We start from the raw sequence: 21,857 nt of genomic DNA, 5'->3' as shown, positions 1-21,857 counted from the left end.
GAAGTAGCCTCTCCTCCAAAGACGCCTGGTTCCTCGAGTGGAGAACTATATTTAGAATCCAGACCGGGTGACTGTGAATGTGCACTGCTTCCAGGTGTCCGTGCTTCCAGGCCTTCCTAGCGGAGGATAGGTGAGCCCACGCGCACACGCGCGCGCACACACACACACACACATACGTGTTTACACCTAGGCCCACTGCTCTGTAGGTTATTTTTGAGTTTTGGTTCTTCCTGGGGAAGACACACATGGTCCCTGCTCTCTTGTGGTGCTAGGTGGGGTGGGTAGTGAGCTATCCCTTGGTCAGCCCTGGGCCAGGCAGGCAAGCCCCTCACACCCCGGGGTGCACTGAGCTGCCAAGCTGTGGGGCTCGGGGAGCTGTGCATCCAATGCACCTTGTACTTACCACATTTTCAATCTGTGACGACCTGTTAGACAAATCCCAGCAAGGCAGGCAGCACTGTGCGCATGCGTGGTGTTTACACACTGTCCTGGCTCTCCATGCAGAGCTGCAGTGGCAGGCTGCACAGGACCTTCCTGCTCTACACACTGGCAACCGCCCTTTCTAATTATGAGACAGCTGTGTCTCCACTTGTCATTCTAGTACCTGGTGAATCACTGTTGAAAGCCTGGAACACTTAAAATGCATTTTGGAACTGCTCACCCTCAACACCGCACATCTACTAACAGAGCACATCTACTGACAGAGTTCCTGGACCTGCTGTAACTCAGAGCTCACACCACTTGACAAATGATGGACATAAATTTGGTAGTATTTAATCAATGTTGCATGGAAATCACCCCCCCAAACTCCGGGGCTGAACACAGAGACCACCCCCACTTACTGCCAACTTTCTGTGGCTCAGGGTTGGGGAGTGTGGCTGGGGGACTGGCTGAGTCTCTCATGGGATTGTTTGAAGAGCATAGTCCACTTCCGAGGGCCACACCACCATGCCCCTGGCAGGAGGCTTCTGCCTCTGCCCTCCTGGTCCTCTCCTGGGACCACCTACAGGTCTTCACACAGACTGGACGCCCTGGAGGACAGGGCCTTGTATGACATACAGTTCTCTCCTGCAGTCTCTGAGCCATGGCCCATTGTCCAGGAAATGAATGTGGAAGGAAGGCAGAAGCCCTGGGGCTGCCCTGCAGGGAGGCAGCCAGGCGGCAGGCTCCCGTGGAAGTGGCGCATGGTCAGAGTGATTCCAGCCCATGAATAGGTCCCTGAGCCTCCCCGCAGTGAGACTTGAACAATTCCTCTACTCCAGAGTCCACTTAGCAACCTGGCCTCAACAGTGTGCAACTACCTGATTTCTTTACTGGAGACTGTTTTTCCTGCTCAAGAATTTCATATGTATGTGAACAACATGTCCTCTCTATTATCCAGTTTCTTTTGCTTAGCGTATCTTGGACCCTCATGCATATTTCCGTGAGCATCGATGGTTCTGTTTTAGGTGTCAATAGCAGTCCACTCTGTAGACACAAGGTCTATATTTGCATTTTCTCTTTGAAGTTGTTTCCTCATAAGCCGCACTTACATCGATTTCCCTTTTTCCCTATTCTTTATAAAGTTGCTATAAACACTTATGTGCAAGACTCTAGATCCCTCTACCCTCAGTCCTACAGAGGATTCCTCTCAGAGTGACATTGCTGATTATAGTTGTAAAGAAATGGCCATTTTTCCAAAGCAGCTGTACCGTCATACACTCCCACCAGCAACCTGAGTTTAGTTTGCTCTAGAGCCTCATGTTCGTTTACCTTTAATTTTAGCCAGACTGTGCAGGCTACATATACGCTATAACACAAGGCATCACAGCATGTTACCAGGCAGAGATGGTGTCATTGAATTTGGGATGCACAGTTCAGGGCTGTGTGACTCAGAGGACCTGAGAGGAGACTACCTATAGCACCTTAGGCTGCCTGCAAATGGGTCAGCTCTGTTGCAGACAGTGTTTGGTTTTACTCAGTGACATTAAGTGTGATGTCATGTTCAAGATACTGACTCTGGTGCAGCGATGGCAATAAAAGTCATCAGCACACGATCCTTGAAAAGTCCACAGCTTATCATCAGTGAAAGAGAAACACACTGCCCAGCCTATAATGCAGGATGAGAAGTTCGCAGCGGTGATTTTGCTAAGGAATCAACCAGCTATGTGCAGAACTTCAAATTCAAATCCAGGAAGAAGTGGAGAGCTCTTATTTATTAAGGCCCAAGAGATCTCAGGAAGGGTGTGGAGGAGGGTCTGGGGACAGGGGAGCCAGGAGAGTGCCCTCGTCTCCCACAAAGCCCAGAGCGAGGCCCCAGGACGTGGGGCACCCCGCTCTTGAAGTCCTGGCAGGGCAAGCCCCACACCACCAAGGTCCCACGGCCAGCTGCGAGCCTCGTGCAGGGGTGCTCTGGCCAGGCCCTGAGGGGCTGCTCACAGCGTCAGGATGGTAAGGCCATTCGTCTTCTCGGCACTGACAGTCCCAGGGTAGAAATAGGGCCTCAGCGGCTCGCGGTTGAAGTTGCTTTGGAAAGTGTAGAGGATGACGAACTCGGTGACATTGTAGAAAGAGATCAACCCTTGGCTGTACTGCAGAAAGACCCCCAGCCGCAAGAGGGGCTCTCGGGTGACCACGGTGCGGGGAGTGGCAAAAGCCGAGCACTCGCCGTTCTGCAGACGCAGAATCCAGAAGCCGGTTTCTGGGCAGGCCTTGGTGTACTGGCCTTTCCGCCGAACGGACTCCAAACACAGCCCGACGGCCCACATGCTCTTGCCTACCACTCCCACCTCCCAGTAGTGATCTCCCTCAGAGAAGCGGTTCCGACCCAGCACGCCCACTAGCGTGTCGAATCGCTCAGGGTTGTCGGGAACGTCTTGCCTCTCGGGAACATATGTCACACACTTCCCATCATCTGTCACGGCAAGGTAAGGGTGAGCGGTGGCTGCATCCAGCGTCACGTCTGCTGCAGGAGAGAGAAGTATGCCCAGTAACTGTTGGGCTAACTAGGACCAGTCTGCCTTCGAGAGAGGGCCAAATGCATGGCCTCTGTGGTCCTCTGATGGACATGAAGAGACAACACAGGACCCTCAGGACACACTTGCCCCTGGTGCCTTCCCATCCCCAAATCTCCTCCTGGGAGGTGACATCTCCAGAGCACGTCATATCTGAAAGGGACTTGCTGGCTACCCTCAGGGGGAAGGGCAGGGCTGGTGGGTGAGGCTGGACACTGCCTGCACCTGGGCGAGGTCTCCAGCAACCTCCGAGTGCCCGCGCCATGCTTGCCCCAGGACTATTATGCCCGTCAGGGATGTAAGCAAAGCCAAGCCAGAGAATAGGGACATTTTGGAGGGACAACACCAGGGGCCAAGCCCAGAGAGCAGGACACTGGGCTTGCAGCTGGAGGAGAGGAAGGAGGTGGAGCTAGACAGGTAGCCAGGTGGCCCATGGGACAAGGCAGACCCTGCCCAGGATCTTGGCCTTTTGCTGGATGAGAGAGAAAGAAACCAGAGGGTGGAAAATGGAGAGATGGTGTGTTCACAATTATTGGGTGAAGTTTTACTGTGAAGGAGAGGAAAAGGTGACAGGAGGCACGACGGCGTCTCTCAGGAGAGATTGCTGGCGTCTCTTGCGTGAGTTTGTTTATAGACAGGAGGAGACAGCTCGCGAGGACGCTGCAGAGGGGATGTGTGGAGGGGACAGGCGGAGGCCGCGCGAGCCGAGGGGAGAGGAACCAAACCCCCTACATCAGTCATCTCTGGCTCAGGGGCATCTTGAGCTGGTGGCATTGTGGGATTAGGATCACGAGGACTGGTTCTTGCCAGGATCTAGAAGCTGCGTTTCAGGAGGAGTAGGTCCCAGCGAAGCTCGGCTGGGCACAGCTGGTGCATTCCTTTGAGGGCAGTTTCCTATAGTGAGCTCTTTCCCAGGTAGTCATTTGGTTACTTACCATCAAATTCATACTTCCAGAATCAAGTATCAAGTTCTTTTCAAGTGGAAACGTGTCTTATGGATTGTTTGTGAAGGATTTTTTTATTTTCCAAGATACTCCAGAGAGGTTAGATGACAAGGTAAAAGTCATTCCGGCTACACATTTTCCCCCCATTATATTTACCTGCAAATCTTCGAATTTTCTTCAGTTCTAAAAGGAGACAGAGACATCCAAGGTTAGCTGAGTCACTGGGCAGGGCGGGGGCTGCAGCAAGCCAGCGGAGAGGTCACTGGCCTTACTCACCCTCTTCCGCGAGCCATCTCCTGTGTGCTGCAAGCAATAACAGAGCAAGGTTAATGTCCTGAGGGATGCTGGCTGCGTTCTAAATGTAACACAGCAAAGAAACACGACTTACCAAGCTCTTTGTTGATTCTACCTAAAAAGAAAGAGGTAAAAAATATGAATTTGTGAAATTCCCAGATGTTTGATCCTGGGTCATGGCTCTCTGGGATTGAAGGATGTCTGTGGACATTGGTCAGAGCTCTCGAGTGTGAGGCTCAAGAAAGTCGGCTGCCTGCGGTGTCCCTGGCCACACCTCACCACCTGCCCCTGAAGCCTACCTAAGTCACTCTCATTACCTTCAGGACAACGGCCTTGGTCCAGTTTCTGATCTTGGATTCCTAAGTTAATTCCAGAAGTTTCCTGTTCACCCAACACATCTTCCTGAGTCTGCTTTACATTATGAGCGATTTCCTGTACTAGGGTCTCTGGGATGAGCGTGACAGTGTCTCCAGACACAGGGGGACAGGCCGGCAAGGCGCCAGCCACAACTTCATGCCAGAGGCGGGTGTTCCAGGGAACAGAGGCGGCCCCTCCAGCACCTGTGCACAGGTTTCACCTCTCCACTGATTATCAGTATGTGCAGTATTACTAAAGCACCAAGTGCTTATTTCATAAAAATCAGACAGAAAGTTGAGACAGTCCATGAGGTATCTGTCACTCCCACACAACCGCTTTAAAATGTGCTGATGTAAATGCATCAGAGATTAACAAATTGCGCTGAATGAAGACTCTCTTCATCTCAGTCCATAAAACCAGAACACCTGGTTGCACAGCCAGGAGGAAGAGGCACCTGCTCCTCCTAGCCTTCCTGGCTTTTCCAGGACTCACCCCAGGCCTCCTGACTTGCCTGGTCCTGGGTCTCAGAGGTGTGGCCTCTCCTCCCAGCTCCTGAGGCCAGTCTCCCTCTTCTCTGTGGAGGACACTCCTCTGGTCTTCTGGGGTCCTCTCTGCTCATGAAAATGGGTTATATATCCAAGAGTAGGCCTTTTAATTTTTCTAATAAATTCTGTTTTCTGCATTTTAGGTTTACATGTGATGCTATGAAGTGTTGCTGTGGGGAAGCGAATCAGCTCTCCTAATAGCTACTTATAAGTGCAACAGCTGAAATCAAGCCACTTAACAAACACTGCTAATTTGGTCTGATTTTACCAGCTGGAGCTCCCTCACTGCAGGCCAGATCTCGAGACTTGCTGGCTCTACTCGCCCGCTTCTCTTTATCCTTTGACCAACATCCCCCCTTCCTCTCCTCTCCCTGCCCCTCAAAACCAGTTTCACTCTCTGTCTGTATATTTGATGTCTGTGCTTTAGAGTGCGCACAGAAATGAGACCACGCAGTACTTTCCTCTCTGTCTGTCTTGTTTCACTGAGCACAATCTCCAGTGCTGCAGTCCCTCTGGGTGTGACAGGAGGCAGTCTCCTCTTTCAAGGCTGAATAGTTCACTGTGTATATGTGCAAACGTGTGGGTAATGGTCACATCCTCTGCTAGTGGACACTTAGGTGGCCCCCATGTCCTGGCTATTGTGAATCATGGGGATAGCTTTACAGGTGGTGCCGTCACCTCCTTAGGGTACATACACAGAGGGATGACAGGGCCACACATTAGCCCCACTGCTCCCGGTTGGAACCACCCTGGTGTTCTCCACCAGGGCTACGCCAGCAGGGCGGGGGCTCCCTGTCTCCACACTCCCACCAACGTTGTTGCGTGTTTTTCAGGGCAGCCTCCCCAATGGCAGCAAGTGGAAATCCTGTGATTTTAGCAGAATTCTTCCCCAGGGCCGCCCTCCAGGGGATAAATGTGAGAACTCTGAAAGTGGCCTGCCAGTTCTTCCTGACCTGAATTCTGTCCGCCTCTCCTGACTCACCTCTCCTACTACTTCTTAAGCACTATATTTGCTTAATTTTTTATCCTTTTGTTTTTCAGTGCTGGGCTTCAAACCCAGGGCCTGTGCACGTCAGGCAATCACTATGCCACTGAGCCACACCGGGCCTTCCCTTGACCAGCTACAGGTAAGCACCAAAGTCAGGTACTCGGCTTCTGCTAGGCTCACATTCCTGATTTGTAATAATAGAAGATCTGTTTGTTCTCATTGTTGGTAAAATGCATTCAAATGTTTTCCTTATTCAAACCAGGTATTAATTCATTTCTGTGCAAATGAGCTGAGCAGACTGATTGGAAATGTAAATACACGGATGTGGAGCTGTTTCTGGATTGGGTCTGAGCAAATGCTGCACCGGGGTGCTTGGGGCAAAGGCCAGGCAATGAGCTCCGTTTGACAGACGCCTGCTCTTAACAGAGAAGAGTTCTGCCACTGGGGAAAACCAGGATCTGGCTCTGAAGCCAGAGCAAGGTGAGGCTGGAAACACCAGGCCAAGAGCTTTCAGTCTCAATCCTCCTGAAGCACATGATGAGAGAGGCTGTGTGAGAGACCTGGGGACGTCCTGTGCGCACTGTGATGCAGAGGTCACCTCAAGAGCTTGAGGGCACAGGGAAGCAGCTCTGGGAAAGCGGAGCATGGCACCAGCCTGGTGGGCAACCTCCTCCCTCCTTGGGGTGGTGGCCTGGTGGGCAGCCTCCTCCCTCCATGGGGTGGTGGCCTGGTGGGCAGCCTCCTCCCTCCATGGGGTGGTGGCCTGGTGGGCAGCCTCCTCCCTCCATGGGGGGGTGACCTGGTGGGCAGCCTCCTCCCTCCATGGGGTGGTGGCCTGGTGGGCAGCCTCCTCCCTCCATGGGGTGGTGGCTGCACTAGTACCACTCAGCCTGCACCAGCACATGAGCTGATAGGCTTTGGGGGACCAGACGCCCCAGTTAGTAGGGTGGGCTGGCTTCTTCAGTGTGACACTCACCCTAGTGGCCATGGAGCCTTGGAGGTGGCCCTGGGCACAGTGGGTAGTTTCTAGAGGCAGTGGTGTAGAGACATGTTTAAGTGGCTCTAGGATGGCGGCTGGCGTTGGGCCAAGAGTTGGTGCATAATTAGTGTTAACATGGCGTGATCTCTCATGACCTTTTGCCTGATTGGTTGATGTCTCTTCTGCGCTCATGGTCAACACGTGTTCCTCATTCTTAATTGGTACCGTGGCGCGTGCTTCAATCATGCTACTTAATCCTCAGCTGATTGGCTGCCTTAGAAGGACTAGAAACGCACCTATAGGAAGCACCTCTGATAAGCAGCACCTGTGATAGGACGTAGGACGCACCACTAAGACACACCTCTAAGAAGAAGCAAGTAGACCTCTAAGAAGAAGCACCTCTGAAAGTGTAGCCTCTCTAAAAGCAAGCAAGCCTCTCTTCCTCTATAAACTAGCAAACAAGCAAGCAAGCAAAAAAGAAGCACAGAAAAAGATAATAGAAGTAGTTCATTCCCAGTCCGCTTCTAATAAATTCCCGCAGACTTGTTGCTGCGGGCGGCAACACAGTGGCAGGAGACCGCTCTTGTGCCCGGCAAGGCCCTGCTGGCAGCTTGATGCCATCTGCAGGGAGAGGCAAGCTCTCTGCTCAGGCAGGGCATGGACCTGAGGGCAGTGCTTGGCCCCAGGGCCTCTGGAGAAGGGACACTGGGCCAGGAGCTGTTCTTTCCCTGAAACTGGGTTGTCTCCAGCTTGCACATCAGGCACGGTGAGGGGCAGAAGCAGAGTTTGCCCAAGTTCATCTGCTCAGCCCACTTCCTGGGCCAGGTGAGCTGCCCTGTTCCTGGGCTTACCTCTGGATGTGCCTTCCTAAAGACAGTGAGCCAGTGAGACAGGGAGTGCCCAGCAGGACTTACCACACTCTTCTTCCAATTTAGCTGAAAATCAAACAAGAAAATGAGATTGGTGGGCAGCAGTGATGATGTGACTTAATGTCAAACGATGCTCTTGTTAGTCCACAACTGGGTCATGGTGTCCTGCAGCCCAACACTCTGAGAATATTTAGATTCTGATTGGGTCAGCACAACTAGAGAAACAAGGTGGGGAGAGGCCATGGGGAGGACCCGTGTGGTCTCCTGACAGTCTGCTGGAGGCGGCTCTGTTCTTTCCACAGAAAGAACTCAGCAGATTCGTTTTGGCTGCCCAGGGTCTCGGACACCTCCCAGAACAATACCCTCCTTTCCAAGCTCAGTCCCCAGGCTGCTGATGCTGGCGATAGCAGCCACAGTGTCTAGACGTCAGGGGTGTTCTGAGGCACAGGCCGTGCAGCACAGAGAAAGAAGGACCCAGTCGCAGACGACATCATCACAGCCATGTGAAGGGGTGACTGTGCCCGGAGGCTAAGAATCTGCAAGGTCTTGGAACTGATAAGATGCAGACATAATTTAAACCTATGTTTTCTGACACCAGAATTCATGTAAAAAAAAAACAAGAGCCTAGCTCTCATTTACGTCTCTCACCCTGAGGGAGAATAAAAGAGAGTGCGCGGATGAACAAGAGTTGGGGTTAAGAGAAAACTTGGGGTCACGCAGAAGTTCTCCCTCGTACTGAAACCATTTTCCTTACCAGGTAACGAACTACTAGGTTTACAAAAAGAATAAAAATGAGTGTATTGAGATTTTGAAGACAAAACACCGAGAGCTAAATTATTATTTGCTGACTTCTTAGAGCTATTGATCTAGATGAGATCACACTCCTGATTGGATTCTCCCTGTAAGATTGTAACCATTCAACAGCTAACCTGTTCTCTACCCACAAGAAAAATCACATTTAGAATTTAATCTTTTCTTGAGAACCCTTTCATGCTTAGAACTTCAACGATTTGCTCACTTTCTAAGACAATGTTCTAAATTCCATTTCTTGAACACTTCCCCACATGGCCAGCAGGAGCTGTCTTTCCACCTACTGTCCTCCTCTCGGCCTGGCCTAGGTCTCTGCAGTGAGATCACCTGGCTCACCTGCCCTCCTCCCAGCCTGGCCTGTGTCTCTGTATGCATTTTTTGAAATATGGAGGAAAGATATTGTGGTTGTATACAAAGACTATTTTAGGACATTCAGCATGTTGTACATTTTTACTTTGTTGCCATAATATAAACATCAAGTGTGGAATATTTGAATATTTGACAATCTGTGTGAGTCAAAGGCAGCTCTCACTTACCATTCTCTTCTTTCATTTTCTCTGTACAAGGCAACAAAACAAACAAAAACAATGCTATGTTAGGAAACGTCCTATTCCCATTCTCAGAAGCCCACCCCAGTGCAGATCAATAGGAGGTTAGTCAACATAAAGGAAGAATCAGGAAACATTGAAGTTGTGTTAAGTTTAGATGTTGCAAGACACGTTAGCCCTGAGCAAGGAAGGTTAAAAGAACTCAAGTCTCCTTATTGTTCTACATGACCTGGAAAATAAAGAGCAGAGAAAAGCCAATGAAGCACACTCTGCAGAGAAGTGCCACTGCTCCTCCTGCAGACAGCTGTGCACCAGGCGCCCTGAGTAGGGCACGCCCTGGGAACCCCGGAGGAGGACAGCTCCCACCTTCCACAGGTGCAGAGTAGCAGGCAATGGAAGCCCAGTGTCCACACAGTTCAGAGTCTGGAGGACATTCACACCCTTCCCTTAGCTAGAGAGGGCCAGCATCCTGGGGGAGCAGAGTGACTTTGGAAATGACCAAGAAAGGGCATCTCCAGGGAAGGAGGACCAGCAGCAAGTGCAAAGGTCCAGAGGGCTCTGGCTCACTGGACAAACACCCCCTTAAAGGACAAGGTCAAGAGACATCGAAAACCTAGCCAAACAATGGTGTGTGCAAAAAGAAGACTCAATACAGAGAGACTGTCAAAGTCATGCATGTCATAGTATGAGAATTCAATATTTCTGTAAAGAAAAGAGAGACCACTGGAGAAATCAAATTAGCTAATAGCTTGTCATATAACACAGCACTAGTTGTGGTTAAATATTGTAAAATAGCAATGAAGAGTTAGAAGAAAAGAGATCTGAGCATTAATCAAAATTCTGGAGTTAGTTTCTAAACACAGAAGAAAAGGTAAAACAAAAATTTGTTAGTATACACAATTATCATTTATTCATTGAAAATAAACTAATAAAACATAAAAGAATGTCTTAAAATTTATGTGAACTTTGAGAATAATATCTTTAAAAACCTGGTAAAAGTTAGAACAAATGGGTCTCACTGTAACTACCTTAAAATGGAAGAAGTCTGTAAGGGTTGATTATATTGATTATATTACTAAATATGAATTGTAGCTGATAATTACATATAGACTACTTTAGAAAATCGATAGTTTATTCTATAGAAATCAATCACAAACCTAATTTTAGTAGATCAAATATACTTTTCTGTGACATTTGTCATCAAAATGAAAACAAACACCACTCACCTCTCTGTTTATTCAACAGATCTATAAAACAAAGACAAAAACAAAAAAAGATAAATAATATGCAAAAATAAATGCATAACTTTCAAAATTTTTCTGGAAAAATTACCAAGGAAACATTTATGCCTAATAGCTTCCAAGCTGTCTCAGTAAAATATTAGCCAGTTGCGCCCGATGGGAACAAGGGCCAGGAGATAAGGTGCTAGGATTGATTCTAGTGTCCCCAAAGGCCCGTGTGTAAAGCCCTGGTGGCCAGCCTGGTGCAAAGCGGGGAGAGGGATGGAAGCTTAGGAGGTGGGGCTTGAGAGGTCCTTCGGTCTCTGGGACATGCTCCAGCGGGGAGTGGGACCAGGTCCTTCCTCCTCCTCTCTCACATTCACATCCTGGCCTTGAGGCGGGCAGTTTCCTTGGCTGTGCACTCTTGCCAAGACGTGCTGCTTTGCCACAGAGCCAAAGCAAAGACAGTGAGTGTGGACTAACACCTCCCAGCCTGTGGGCCTGAAGCACCCTTTTCTGCTGGAAAGGTGACTACCTTGGGTGCTGGCTAGGGTGAGGGCATCTGAGGAACCCATCAGGAGGCAGGGTTCTGTTGCTGGCTCAGCCTGGGGTTCTTCAGTGACTCCGGGGTGCCTCGACCTCTGCCCACACAGCAGGACCACTCCTGTCTAAATCAGCCTCCACCTCACACTTGGTAATTGTGTGGAGCTCAGCAGAGAGTGGAGCAAAGTTCAGCCTGCTCTCTGCAAGGTCTGTGCAGCACAAGGCTGGACAGGGCCGGGACTCGGCAGAAGAAGGTGTCTAAAGAGACCAGCCTTCCCCACCACTGCAGGAAGAAACTCTAGGCTTTGCAGAGTCCATCCTGAATGCTTCTCATGGACCAGTCAATGACAGCACTAAATCAGCCCTTCAATGTTGAGGGGAAACCTCTGCACAGAGGGGGATCAGCAAAGGTCAGGGAGAGGAGGCAAGCTGCCAGGGCATTGCACCAGCTCTCCTCCCTGTTTCTCAGAAAGCAGCCCCCAACGCCCAGGAGCAGAACAACAAACTGCAAACCTGCACTGCCGGAGCTCTGCATGGCGGCCAAGGCTCTGCACGGAACTTAATTCTCATTTTTTGCTACTGGGGATTGAACTCAGGGATGCTTACTTAACCACTGAGCCCATCCCCAGCACTCTATTTTTTTCACACTTTCACACTTTGCCCAGTTTTCCTTCTTTGTATAATCAAAATTTGAAGGGATTGTAGAGATAATGATCCAACAGCATTCAGAAAGACTGGAATACACTAGTCAAACAGGCACGTCCGAGAATGTAACAATTCCCACTGTTGTGTATTGCTGTAATGCACCAAATAAAAAAGAAAAAGAGAGACTCAGAATCTTTTCCTTTCCTCTCTCCTTCAAAATTGCCTGATCTTTTATATCATGATCAATCTTTACACATGGGAAAATAAATGAATAATTCTCCTATTGTTCCTGGTGTTCACTTTCACAAACAAAAGTAGACAAGTTAGAAGATAAATGTTCAAAAATTCTGTGGTGCATTGCCCCACGGCAGTACAGCCTGAGATCAAAATGATCTGAAAATTACCTATTTGATGTGTGACAACCCAGAACGTTAAGGCCGGGTCATGGTCAGGGAAATAGGAGATCTGTTCTTCCATCTCCTATTTCCACACTGTGAGTCCACACTGTGATTCTTAGAGATTCAAGAAGGACCCCCACCCAAGCCCCTTCCACAGTGTGAGCTGCACTGCATCCTCAGGGAACCCAGAGAGGCTTGGTGGGTGTGGGGGTAACTATGAGTCACTTACACTGCAGCAGCCTAGGAGCCACCTCAGCATGCACAGGCCCCCTCCCACCATCTCACACTGAATCCTCATGTGGGGTGATTGTGAGTCACTTACACTGCAGCAGCCTAGGGGCCACCTCAGCATGCACGGGCCCCCTCCCACCATCTCACACTGAATCCTCATGTGGGGTGATTGTGAGTCACTTACACTGCAGCAGCCTAGGAGCCACCTCAGCATGCACGGGCCCCCTCCCACCATCTCTCACTGAATCATGATCCTCAGACTCATGATCACGACCTGAGCAGCCTCTGCAGACTCTCAGCCTCCTGATGGCCTCGGCAGGGCACTCTGCACTGTGGCCCTGTCCCTCGAGGGAGCACAAGGCTCTCTGCCTAGGAGCTGGACCCACTCACCGTGCTTCTCCTTGAGCAAACCTGCAACAAACACAAACAGACCCGTCAGTGAGGCATGTTTGAACTGACACTCCTGAGTGGATGGCTCGTGATGCTGTTAGATTGGCTAACTTGACACACTTTCTAAATGGTCCAGTCTTGGCCTTGTATGTTCCCATTCTTGCTGTGTCCTAACAGCCAGGTACCCAAATCTGCCTTCACAGAAAGAAAACAAACAAAGAGTCCTGTTTTCACAAAGTTGCTGGTGACTGGTGGGCAGAGGGGACTGCCTGGTAATGTGGGGGCACCTGGGACACTGACACCGTCCACAGACAGCAGCGAGCACCTTCTCAGGAGGGTTCTTCTTCCCACCCTGGCTTTGCTCTCTTGGACCAGCACCCTTGACCTTTATAAGACTCCCTAAGTCCTGCCAGCAGGGGAATCATCCTCAAAACGGGACATGCAACACTAATCCAGCCGGCTGAGAAAAGGACTAGACAGAGACACACGCCAGGCCTACGGGACCAGCTGTGTGCGGCTGGCTTCGGCTTTGGCATCAACAGTTCTGAAGAAGGCTTTGGTCTACTCCCAAGGCACACTCAAAAGTCAGGCAGGAGAGCAGAAGGCCTGGGTGAGCGGCCCCACTTGGAGTAAAGCCACCTTGGCAAGGGGTGGGTGACTCGGCAGGCCATCGCCTGGGTGACCGTTGTCACTGGCAGCTTTGGTGCTCATGGCCAACCAAGCAGTCTTCCCTGAGTCCTTGGGACACACAGAACCAGCAGGGACCAGGGACCTCCCATTGCCACCCTGGGAGGCTATGTGACAGTGGTGAGCCAGAATTTCCATCACCAGGACATGCCACAGAGCATTTCATCATCCTGGGTACGCTAACAAACACTTCACTAAATAAACTGTTTTATTTAAGTGTTAGACCACAAAAAGTCTGAGCACATATGCTACTTTTATGAAAGAGCCGACCTTGACCCCAAAACTTCATGTTCTGGTAACTATGCAGAGGCAATAAAGTGAAGACAGAATAATTCCTCCTGCTCCCGGGTTTCCTGTAGGTTTTCAGTGATGCAGGCTCCCTACAGTGCATTCCTGACTTTGGGTGCCCATTACCCTCTGCTTCCCGGGCACCTGCGCCACCCCTTCCCCGGCACTTCCCGTTACTTTTGGCTTTTCTGGCACGCATCAGCAGCACACAGGTGACCATCAGGCAGACTTCCAGGAGAACCAGGAAGGCACACAGCCCCAGCTTCCAGGACCTGTCCCTGGGAAACAAGGCACCTGAAACACACAGTCACCAGATGTGAGTCCAGCTGGACAGCAGGCGACCGGGCTGCAGGGTGACTGTCCAGCAGTCTTCTCCAGATGGGAGGAAGCTTGGAGACACTGAACACCCCAGCCCTCTGCTCAACTCCAGGGGGTCAGGAATCCTGAAGATGCTCCTCCTTCATGGCACCTCACATGGTGCAGGGTCCAGAGGCCATTTAAGGAAATTATGAAGATGTTTAAATGTGTCCAACGGATTATGATGAATCAACACATTTCATCATCTAGAGTTAACAAAGGCTTACAATGGTATCTGTGGCATGTAATTATTTTATAATAAATAAACTGTTACTCATAGGGCAAAGTTCCCCCCTTCCGTGTGGGTGTCCTTGCTCCTTCCTCGCAAGCCCCGAGGATGCCAAGTCCTCTCTACCTAGCTGTTTCCCACGCATGCACACGTGTGAGCCCAGCAGATGTTGATGAGAGGTGGAGAGATTCTCTAAGTGCAAATGAGGAAGTTTGGTCCTTTCAGAGGGTAAGTCCAACAGGTGGCCTGGACTGAGTCCCAGAGACAAGACCCTAGCTTGCCCACCAACCCTTGGGAGAGGAATGACCATTGGCCCTTTAAATAAGCATCCCTGGCCAGGTAATCTACTTCTGTCCTACAGGAATGTGCCCTGAAAAGTGGTCCAAAGACCTCTTAACTCAGGGATCACTTTCACGTCACTCAGATGCTCGCGACCTAACCAGTTGATGGCTTTTATGTATTATCAACAATTCTAAGGTATGTATAGAATCACTTTCACAATTATCTGGAGATGCTCCTTTTATTTTCATCCTCCATATTGGTTTTGAAGAAAGCTCTGCTGTCATGACCTGAGCGTCGGGAGCTTGCCTCTCTCCAGCTCCCACTCTCGGTCCCCTCTGTGAGCTGCTGCAACGGCTTTCTTCACTGAAACTGTAACTGGGGGACTTGCTGGATTTTTCCTTCTCTGACTTTGCTTTTCTGAGGTTGTAATTTAAAAAACAGAAAATACGACTCTACTCCTCTGATATGTGCTTTTGTGGCATTCTCCTCTTGAACCTTAAATTCTCTTCCATTATCTCAAACAAATGTGGACGTTTGAGAGGAAGCACCTGAGAAATGGCATTTCCTTGATAAGATTCTTAGGGGCTTTCGTCAGTGAACACCCAGTGACACATCTGGAGCCGTCCCCAAGGACGCCACCCCACCTCCCCAGGGAGGCGTGCAGTTCACCATGGCGTCGATATCAGCAGAGGGACTGGCAGTGGATTCCTGGAGAAGGGGTCCCTGGGCTGGGACGAGAAGGGCCAGTGGTGCAGGTTCGTAGCAGGGATGTGAGCATGGGGCACCCAGAGGTTGAGATGTCTGGAGGTTGGCATGGGACAGAGAAAGGAAGGAAGTGCAGAGTTGAAGTGGAAGCCCTGGAAGGAGGACCTGTGTCACTGTCCACCTTGACTGGGAGAGGGAGAGAGCTGTGGGGGTGTCATCTGAACACTCTCTGTGGGGTCATCACTGTGGGTCTGTGCTCCTCACGCTCTTCTCTGCTGTGGTGAACTGCTCGGTCACTACTCAGCTCTCTCATGCCAGGCACACGATCGGTAACCCTATGTCTCCCTCGGGAACTGGCGGAGGTCAGTACTCACCCAAGACCCCAAAGCTGGTGGGAGTGCTGCCAGGATTCAGACTAACTAGACGGTGGCAGAACAAACTCTAAAGTGTTCTAACAATTTTTTTCCTGGGTGATGAGTTAAGAAACACCTAGAAGAGAATCTGGAAGATTCTCCCACATGCTGCATTGGCTTTGAATGCTATTGCATATCCTCAAATTCATTTTTAGTAAGAAAAATCATTGCTTTGCCATAAATGGGAGTTTAGGATGAGAGATGTGTTTTCATGGATGTCATGGGTGAATGGACTGGACACCACCCAGGTCTGACTCCACAAGCCTATTCTAGTCCCACTTGATAAACTGCAATGCCTGAGCACTGCCCTTGGAGGAACTCACCTGCCAGGGACACATGCGCTTCCTTCTGCTCACCCAGGAGTGGGTTCCTTATGAAACAGGACACATTCCCTGTTGAACTCTCCTCCACCATGATGGATGCTTGCACCTGAAACACGCCACTTTCTTCTGCTCTCACTGTCTCAGAGTCTGGAGTGAAGTGCAGTCCTTGCCTGCCCTTCCACTGCACCTCAGGCTGGGGGTACCACCCCGTGGATGTGCAGGTCAGCCTGATGCCCCTAGTTGCATCCAGTTCAACGTGAATGTGAGGAGTCATGCCTGTTCCTGGAAAAAGAAGGAGGCAGAGAAAGCACACTTTCCAGAAATTTCACAGCTATTTCACATGGGCCAGTGAAATTGCAATGGCTGATGAACCTCTGTGAATCTTAACTCTGTATTTTGTTTGTTTTGCTTTTGTGACAATGGGGTACAAGAATACAAAGGGTTTGGAGGAGGGACAGATGAAGACAGCAATGTGGCCTTCATCGGAGTATTCCAATCCCAGCCAGGTCCACAGTAGCAATCACTGTGTTTCTCTCCTTGTTCCTCTTTGAGACCTACAGGTGGTGAGTAAAACCCATTTGTCCATTTTCAAACAGAGGACATAAGGACACACATCTGCAGGTGGTTTCATGTCAGTTGCAAACTGTCCATACAATATCCATCACCCTTCTTCTAGAGAATGGTGTCAGATGGAACTTCCTGAGACCTTGGGCCAATATGGCAGACACCAACCACTATGGCAATGGAGGACTTGAAAGATGTCTATGCACCCTACAAATTTCTATACTTTATTTAGTATCAACTAAATTTAATTCTAAGTAGCAACATTTGGATAGTAGCTACCACCCTGCACTCCACAGTGCTGGGCCAATGCAGGCTTTATCCGTGGATGCTCCTGCTGGGATGAGGGCTACCCAGGAGTGTCCCTAGAAGCTGCAATGTGCATGAAAATGATCCACGTGTCTTGTTCTTCATGTCACCATAGGAACTGGCTCATCCTTCCCTCACTGTTCCTCTCCTCAAGGACAGTGGTGCACGGGTGGCAGGGACTCATCTCCCAATGTGAAGGCTGCACTGTGGGAAGGGCCGAGGATCGGGAGTAAGGGAGGCAGACACGTACAGTGGCCCCACTCCTCCTGCCCTTGCCCCTCTTCCCGAGATCTGGGAAGATGAGTAGTTCTCCCTTCTGCATAAGTGTTTTGCAGGTCAGTGTGCTAACACTAACTTATCAAAACCTCACAGTCTATAACAAAAACTAAAGCAAATTTACTGGTATTAAGCAGTGCTTTTTGTGGGGCAAATTATATCCCTCAGAGGATAGGTTCAAGTCCCCAGGACCTACAAAGGTGACTGTGTACAAATAGTGTCTTTTTAGATGTAATTCCTAAAAACGAGGCCATATGGTTGTATCAGATAATTCCAGTGTGACGAGTATTAGAGAGGAGGGAAGTGGACACAGGGCCAAGACAGCAAGGCAAGATGGAATGATGTGGTCACAGTGCACAGAGTTTCCAGAAGCTGGAAGGCACAGGCTTCTCTGCTGGCTGTGCAGTATGACACCTTGACCTTGGATGTCTCCATCCTGGAGATGGTTTTAGGATATGTGTGCACCAAGGTGTCTAGTTCGGAGAAATTTTAGCAGAAAAAATTTTTTCCAACTGGTCAGTAATTCTTTCTAGTACTCTTCTTTAATTTGTGAAGAATCATTAAGTGCCTGCCTTTCATTGTGCAAGTGTGAGTCCAGAGGTGTGCACAGCCTGTCCAGAGCTGTCATTGAATAGGGGACAGCGACACTGCCTGTCAAGGTGCAGAAGAGACCTCCTCTGGAAGTTCATACTCCTGGGCTCCCTGTGGCAGGCTGGGCTGGCCTCTCTGAAGGTGTATTGTGAGGATGGCAATGGAGAAGCTCATCGCCTGAGGTTGATGTGCGGTTCCAGGACAACAGCAGAAGCAAAACTGCTCAAGCTCAGTGTAAGCCTGAAACCTGGATCCTTCTGCACTTGCTGACCCTGGTAGAACTGGCAGTGTCTGGGCAGAGCTGGGTCTAAGACACAAGCTAGTGCAGAGATCCAAGCAGATGAGACAGTCATAGGAAGATGGACATAGCCAAGTCTGACTGGCAAGAGCAAGTCCTGATGGTTGGTGAATCTGATCCTTCTTACCTCAGTCCATCTTCAGGATTTTAGAAACTAGAGTGACATCTTAGACTAAGATGTGCTTCTGGAACTCCTCAGAAATAGGGTATACCATGAAGCTCAGTGGTAGAAAATGAGCCCAGCATGATTGAGGCCCTGGGTTCAATCCCTAGATGAAAGGAAAGAAAGAAATGTAAGAGAGAGAGAGAAAGAGAGAGAGAGAGAGAGAGAGAGAGAGAGAGAGAGAAGAGAAGAAGAAGAAGAAGAAGGAGGAGGAGGAGGAGGAGGAGGAGGAGGAGAAAGCAGGAAGGAAGGGGAGAAGGCAGGAAGGAAGGGGAATGAAAGAATGGATATGCTAGATTCTCCTTTCTCCTCTTCTCAAGTAATCATGCTGACAAAGCGAAGGGTCTGTCTGTACCTGTGCTGCTCCTGAGACTACTGGAATAGGCAGGTCAGAGGCATTCTTCCTCTTTAGCACTTTTGGCATGGCCTCACGGGATTTGCCTGGACTGTACCTCCACTGTCAACATATACCCAGTATGTACCCTAACCCAGCACTGGCAGAACAAAAACAGAGTTAACACTTTGCAAAACATGAGAATTTTCTTTCCAGAGAAGCTTACCTGTGACCAACACTTTGAATTGTGCTTCATTGTGGTAGGTGGAGCTTAAAAAGAAACATCTGTATTCGCCTTCATCTGAAGGGTGGATGTTGTGGATCCTCAGGGCCACCTGCCCACTGGTGATGTTGTCCCTCAGGAACTCTGCCCTCCCTTGGTTCTCTGGGTGCTGCTGCTCCTCGTCCAGGGAATTCCTATAGTTGTGCACCAAGCCTGATTTTTGAATATGGCGCCAAGTCACCTCCATGTTCTGAGCATCCATGGAGGGGCTGAGGTGACAGGAAAATATGGCCTCTTCCCCCACCATGGCAAGGATGGGTGAGCTTGGTCCAATCACAAGGAACTGCCCTGCAAGTGATGAAGAAAAATGATAAAACCTTTGCCCTGAGTTTGGCACATAGTCAGAAGCTAATTTTATATAACATTTTTAGTGCACCTATATTTTGATGATAGTCCATCAAATGAGGTCAGGTGGGGAATTTCACACAGGGATGGTCTATCATATAAGCTGAGGAATTTTACATTTGTAGGATCATGTTGTGGTGCTTGTTATAATCTGAGTCTGCAATGGCACCCAGACTCACGTATCGAAGACTTGTTCCCACGATGGTGGTGCTATTTGGAGGTAATGGAAACTGTAGGAGTCAGCACCTAGTTGAAAGGAGTGGTTTTATCCTGTTTTCAGTCTCTTGCTTTCTCTCTGCTTTCCTGCTGCTATCAAGTGAGCAGCTCTGCTCCAGCACACCCTCTCTGCCTTGGGACTCTGCCTCACCACCAGCCCGTGGCAATGGAACTGGCTGACCATGAACTGAAACCTCTGAAACCATGCCCCAAACACTTTCCTCTTTCAAGTTGTTTCCTTATAACAGAAAACAAAACAAAACAAAACTGACTAACCCAGAAAATAGGTAGAGAAATGGGGTTGTTGCTGTGACTATACCTGAAGACATAATTCAAAATTCTCTGAAATTGCTTGGTGGAAGGAGTTTGGAAAAGTTTGAAAGTGAAGGATATAGAAGTCCTAGTTGCAACTGGAACTTAATGAAGGATTTTGATAGGCTCTCAGAAGATGAAATGCCAATAGGAATATGGACAATGCAGACTGCACTCACTAGGTTTCTGATGGGAATGAGCACTCTATAAGGAAATGGATTAGCAGTCACCTGTAGTACATTCTAGCAAAGAACCTGTCTAAATGTTGTCCATTCCTGGAGACTTGGTGTGAGGCTGGGTTTACCTATGATAGATTAATCGATCACAGTGAAGAGAATTTTGAAGCTCACCAAACTCGGGCAGTATCATGGTATTTTTGGCAGCTTTTAGCCAAGTTCACTCTTGGGAGCCAAAAGCAAAAAAGAAAGATTTGAAAAACTTTCAATTTGGCCAGAAAGAGAACATGTTTAAGTTTGTGGTCAAGGAGGGTGTGATTGCCCAAGACATTAGTTTCTATTAAAAAAAAAAAAAAGTCAATGATGTCAAAGTACAAACTCATTTGGAAGACTGCTTTGAGGAGAGAGGCAGGAATACGCTGTTCCAAAGGACCAGCTAGGAAACTGTTTCCCCCAGGATTCACGTCAACATGCTCAGCCAGCGAGGAATTCGGAAGTCACTGCAGCAAGGGGTCAGCTACTGCTTGAGCTGGCAGCAGTCCTCAGCGTCATTTGTGTGGGGCTGGTTCTGGAGGAACGCAGAATGCAAGAACTGTGGGATCATGGAGGCTCCCACTGAGATTTAAAAGGAAGGCCACAAAGCTAGGCAGGGTGGGACAGTCTCAGAGTCCCTGTGGGAAGCCCCCGAAGGGTCAATGTGTTAAGTGGCGAGAGTGAGGAGCGAGGCCAAAGCTGTAATGTAGACCATCAAAGTTGGGGATGCCAGGAATGTGGCATGTCAGTCAAAAAAAGCCCTATGCAAAAAGAAGAGCCAGCCCCAAAGAGCAACTGCGTGGGGTATGAATGGCAAGGTCCAGGGGCAGGCTGACCACGCCCTTGGGAGTCTACACCTGCCACCATGTCCCATGGGTGCCAAGCATGGATCTAAAGGATTCAGTGTTTGCCCTGCTGGATTTTGGTCTTGCTGTGGTCTGATCTGTTCTTTCTATGCCCCATGTGAAAACCACAGCATGCTAACAAGCCTGCCTGAGGAACTCCTAGAAACACAAGTGAAAGATGATAAACAGTAAAAATACAAAACCCACAGACAACTGGATACCCAAAAGGAACTAGAAAAAAAATTCAAACAAACAAAAAGAACATCAAAACAGTAAAGTCACCAATACAGTAAAACCTCAAACCACAAAGATGAATGACAAGGAAAAACAAAGAATATTTAAAAAAAAAAAAAAAAAAGCTAGAAGAAAATTTAAAAATGCAGGCATAATACATTAATTTTAAATAATAACCTTGAATTTAAGTAGACTAAATTTTCTAACTAAAAGATAATGACTGGATGGATGAATATAAAAACAAAACCAACATTTGCTGCCTACAAGAAACTCGTTGCAGCAATAAAAAAAAACACAGAGAAAGTGAAAAATCGGAAAATAATTTAAAATATTAATTTTATATTATTTATAAGTTACGATCATATTTTCATAACTGTATTATTTTATCCTTTTAGAAATTGAGGGTCATGTGTTTTGCAGAAATGGATGGCTGTCAATCAGATATTTTGCATGTTGTGTGAACATAAGTCAAAATTAAAATAGAAAAGAAAAAGTATCCCTAAAAATAGACTTAAATAGAGAAAATTAGGAATAGTCCTGAGGTCTTCAGTTGTAGGAAACAGGAAATAGCTGAGGCCCTGGAATTGTTCTGTGGAGTAAAATGTCCCCTCAACCAGTCTCCAGAAAAAGGAAAACAGTCATTGCTCCTTCTCACTCACCTGCACCTGGCCAGGGAAGGAGGAGTGAGAGCAAGAAAGTCCAGATGCCCACACAGAAGAACGACATCCTAGCTGGGAGGGCCCAGTGCCTGTGGACGGTCAGAGAGCACAGTCCTGAGATGTTCACCCTCATGCCTCTCCATAAACACTGTCAAAGTGATTGCTAAACAGAAAACCAACCCAC

General features: G+C 48.8%; 1 protein-coding gene across 1 annotated transcript; it reads right to left on the bottom strand.

The window, feature by feature from the left end:
- Nucleotides 1-2,174: 2,174 nt before the first annotated feature.
- On the bottom strand, nt 2,175-21,857 carry LOC306663491 (butyrophilin subfamily 1 member A1-like). The gene is made up of 10 exons (XM_079143810.1): nt 21,674-21,857; nt 18,797-19,141; nt 16,039-16,320; nt 13,685-14,023; nt 9,116-9,136; nt 8,015-8,035; nt 4,326-4,346; nt 4,214-4,240; nt 4,094-4,120; nt 2,175-2,944 (listed from the first exon to the last, which is right to left on the bottom strand). The coding sequence occupies exons 1-10, from the start codon at nt 21,804-21,806 to the stop codon at nt 2,415-2,417; spliced, it is 1,746 nt and encodes a 581-aa protein (XP_078999936.1). The 5' UTR covers nt 21,807-21,857; the 3' UTR covers nt 2,175-2,414.

The sequence above is a fragment of the Sciurus vulgaris genome, assembly GCF_902686455.1.
Source record: "Sciurus vulgaris genome assembly, chromosome: 6".
Lineage (NCBI taxonomy): Eukaryota > Metazoa > Chordata > Mammalia > Rodentia > Sciuridae > Sciurus > Sciurus vulgaris.
The sequence above is the reverse complement of the archived record's forward strand: the minus strand, read 5'-3'. Positions and strand labels throughout refer to the sequence as shown.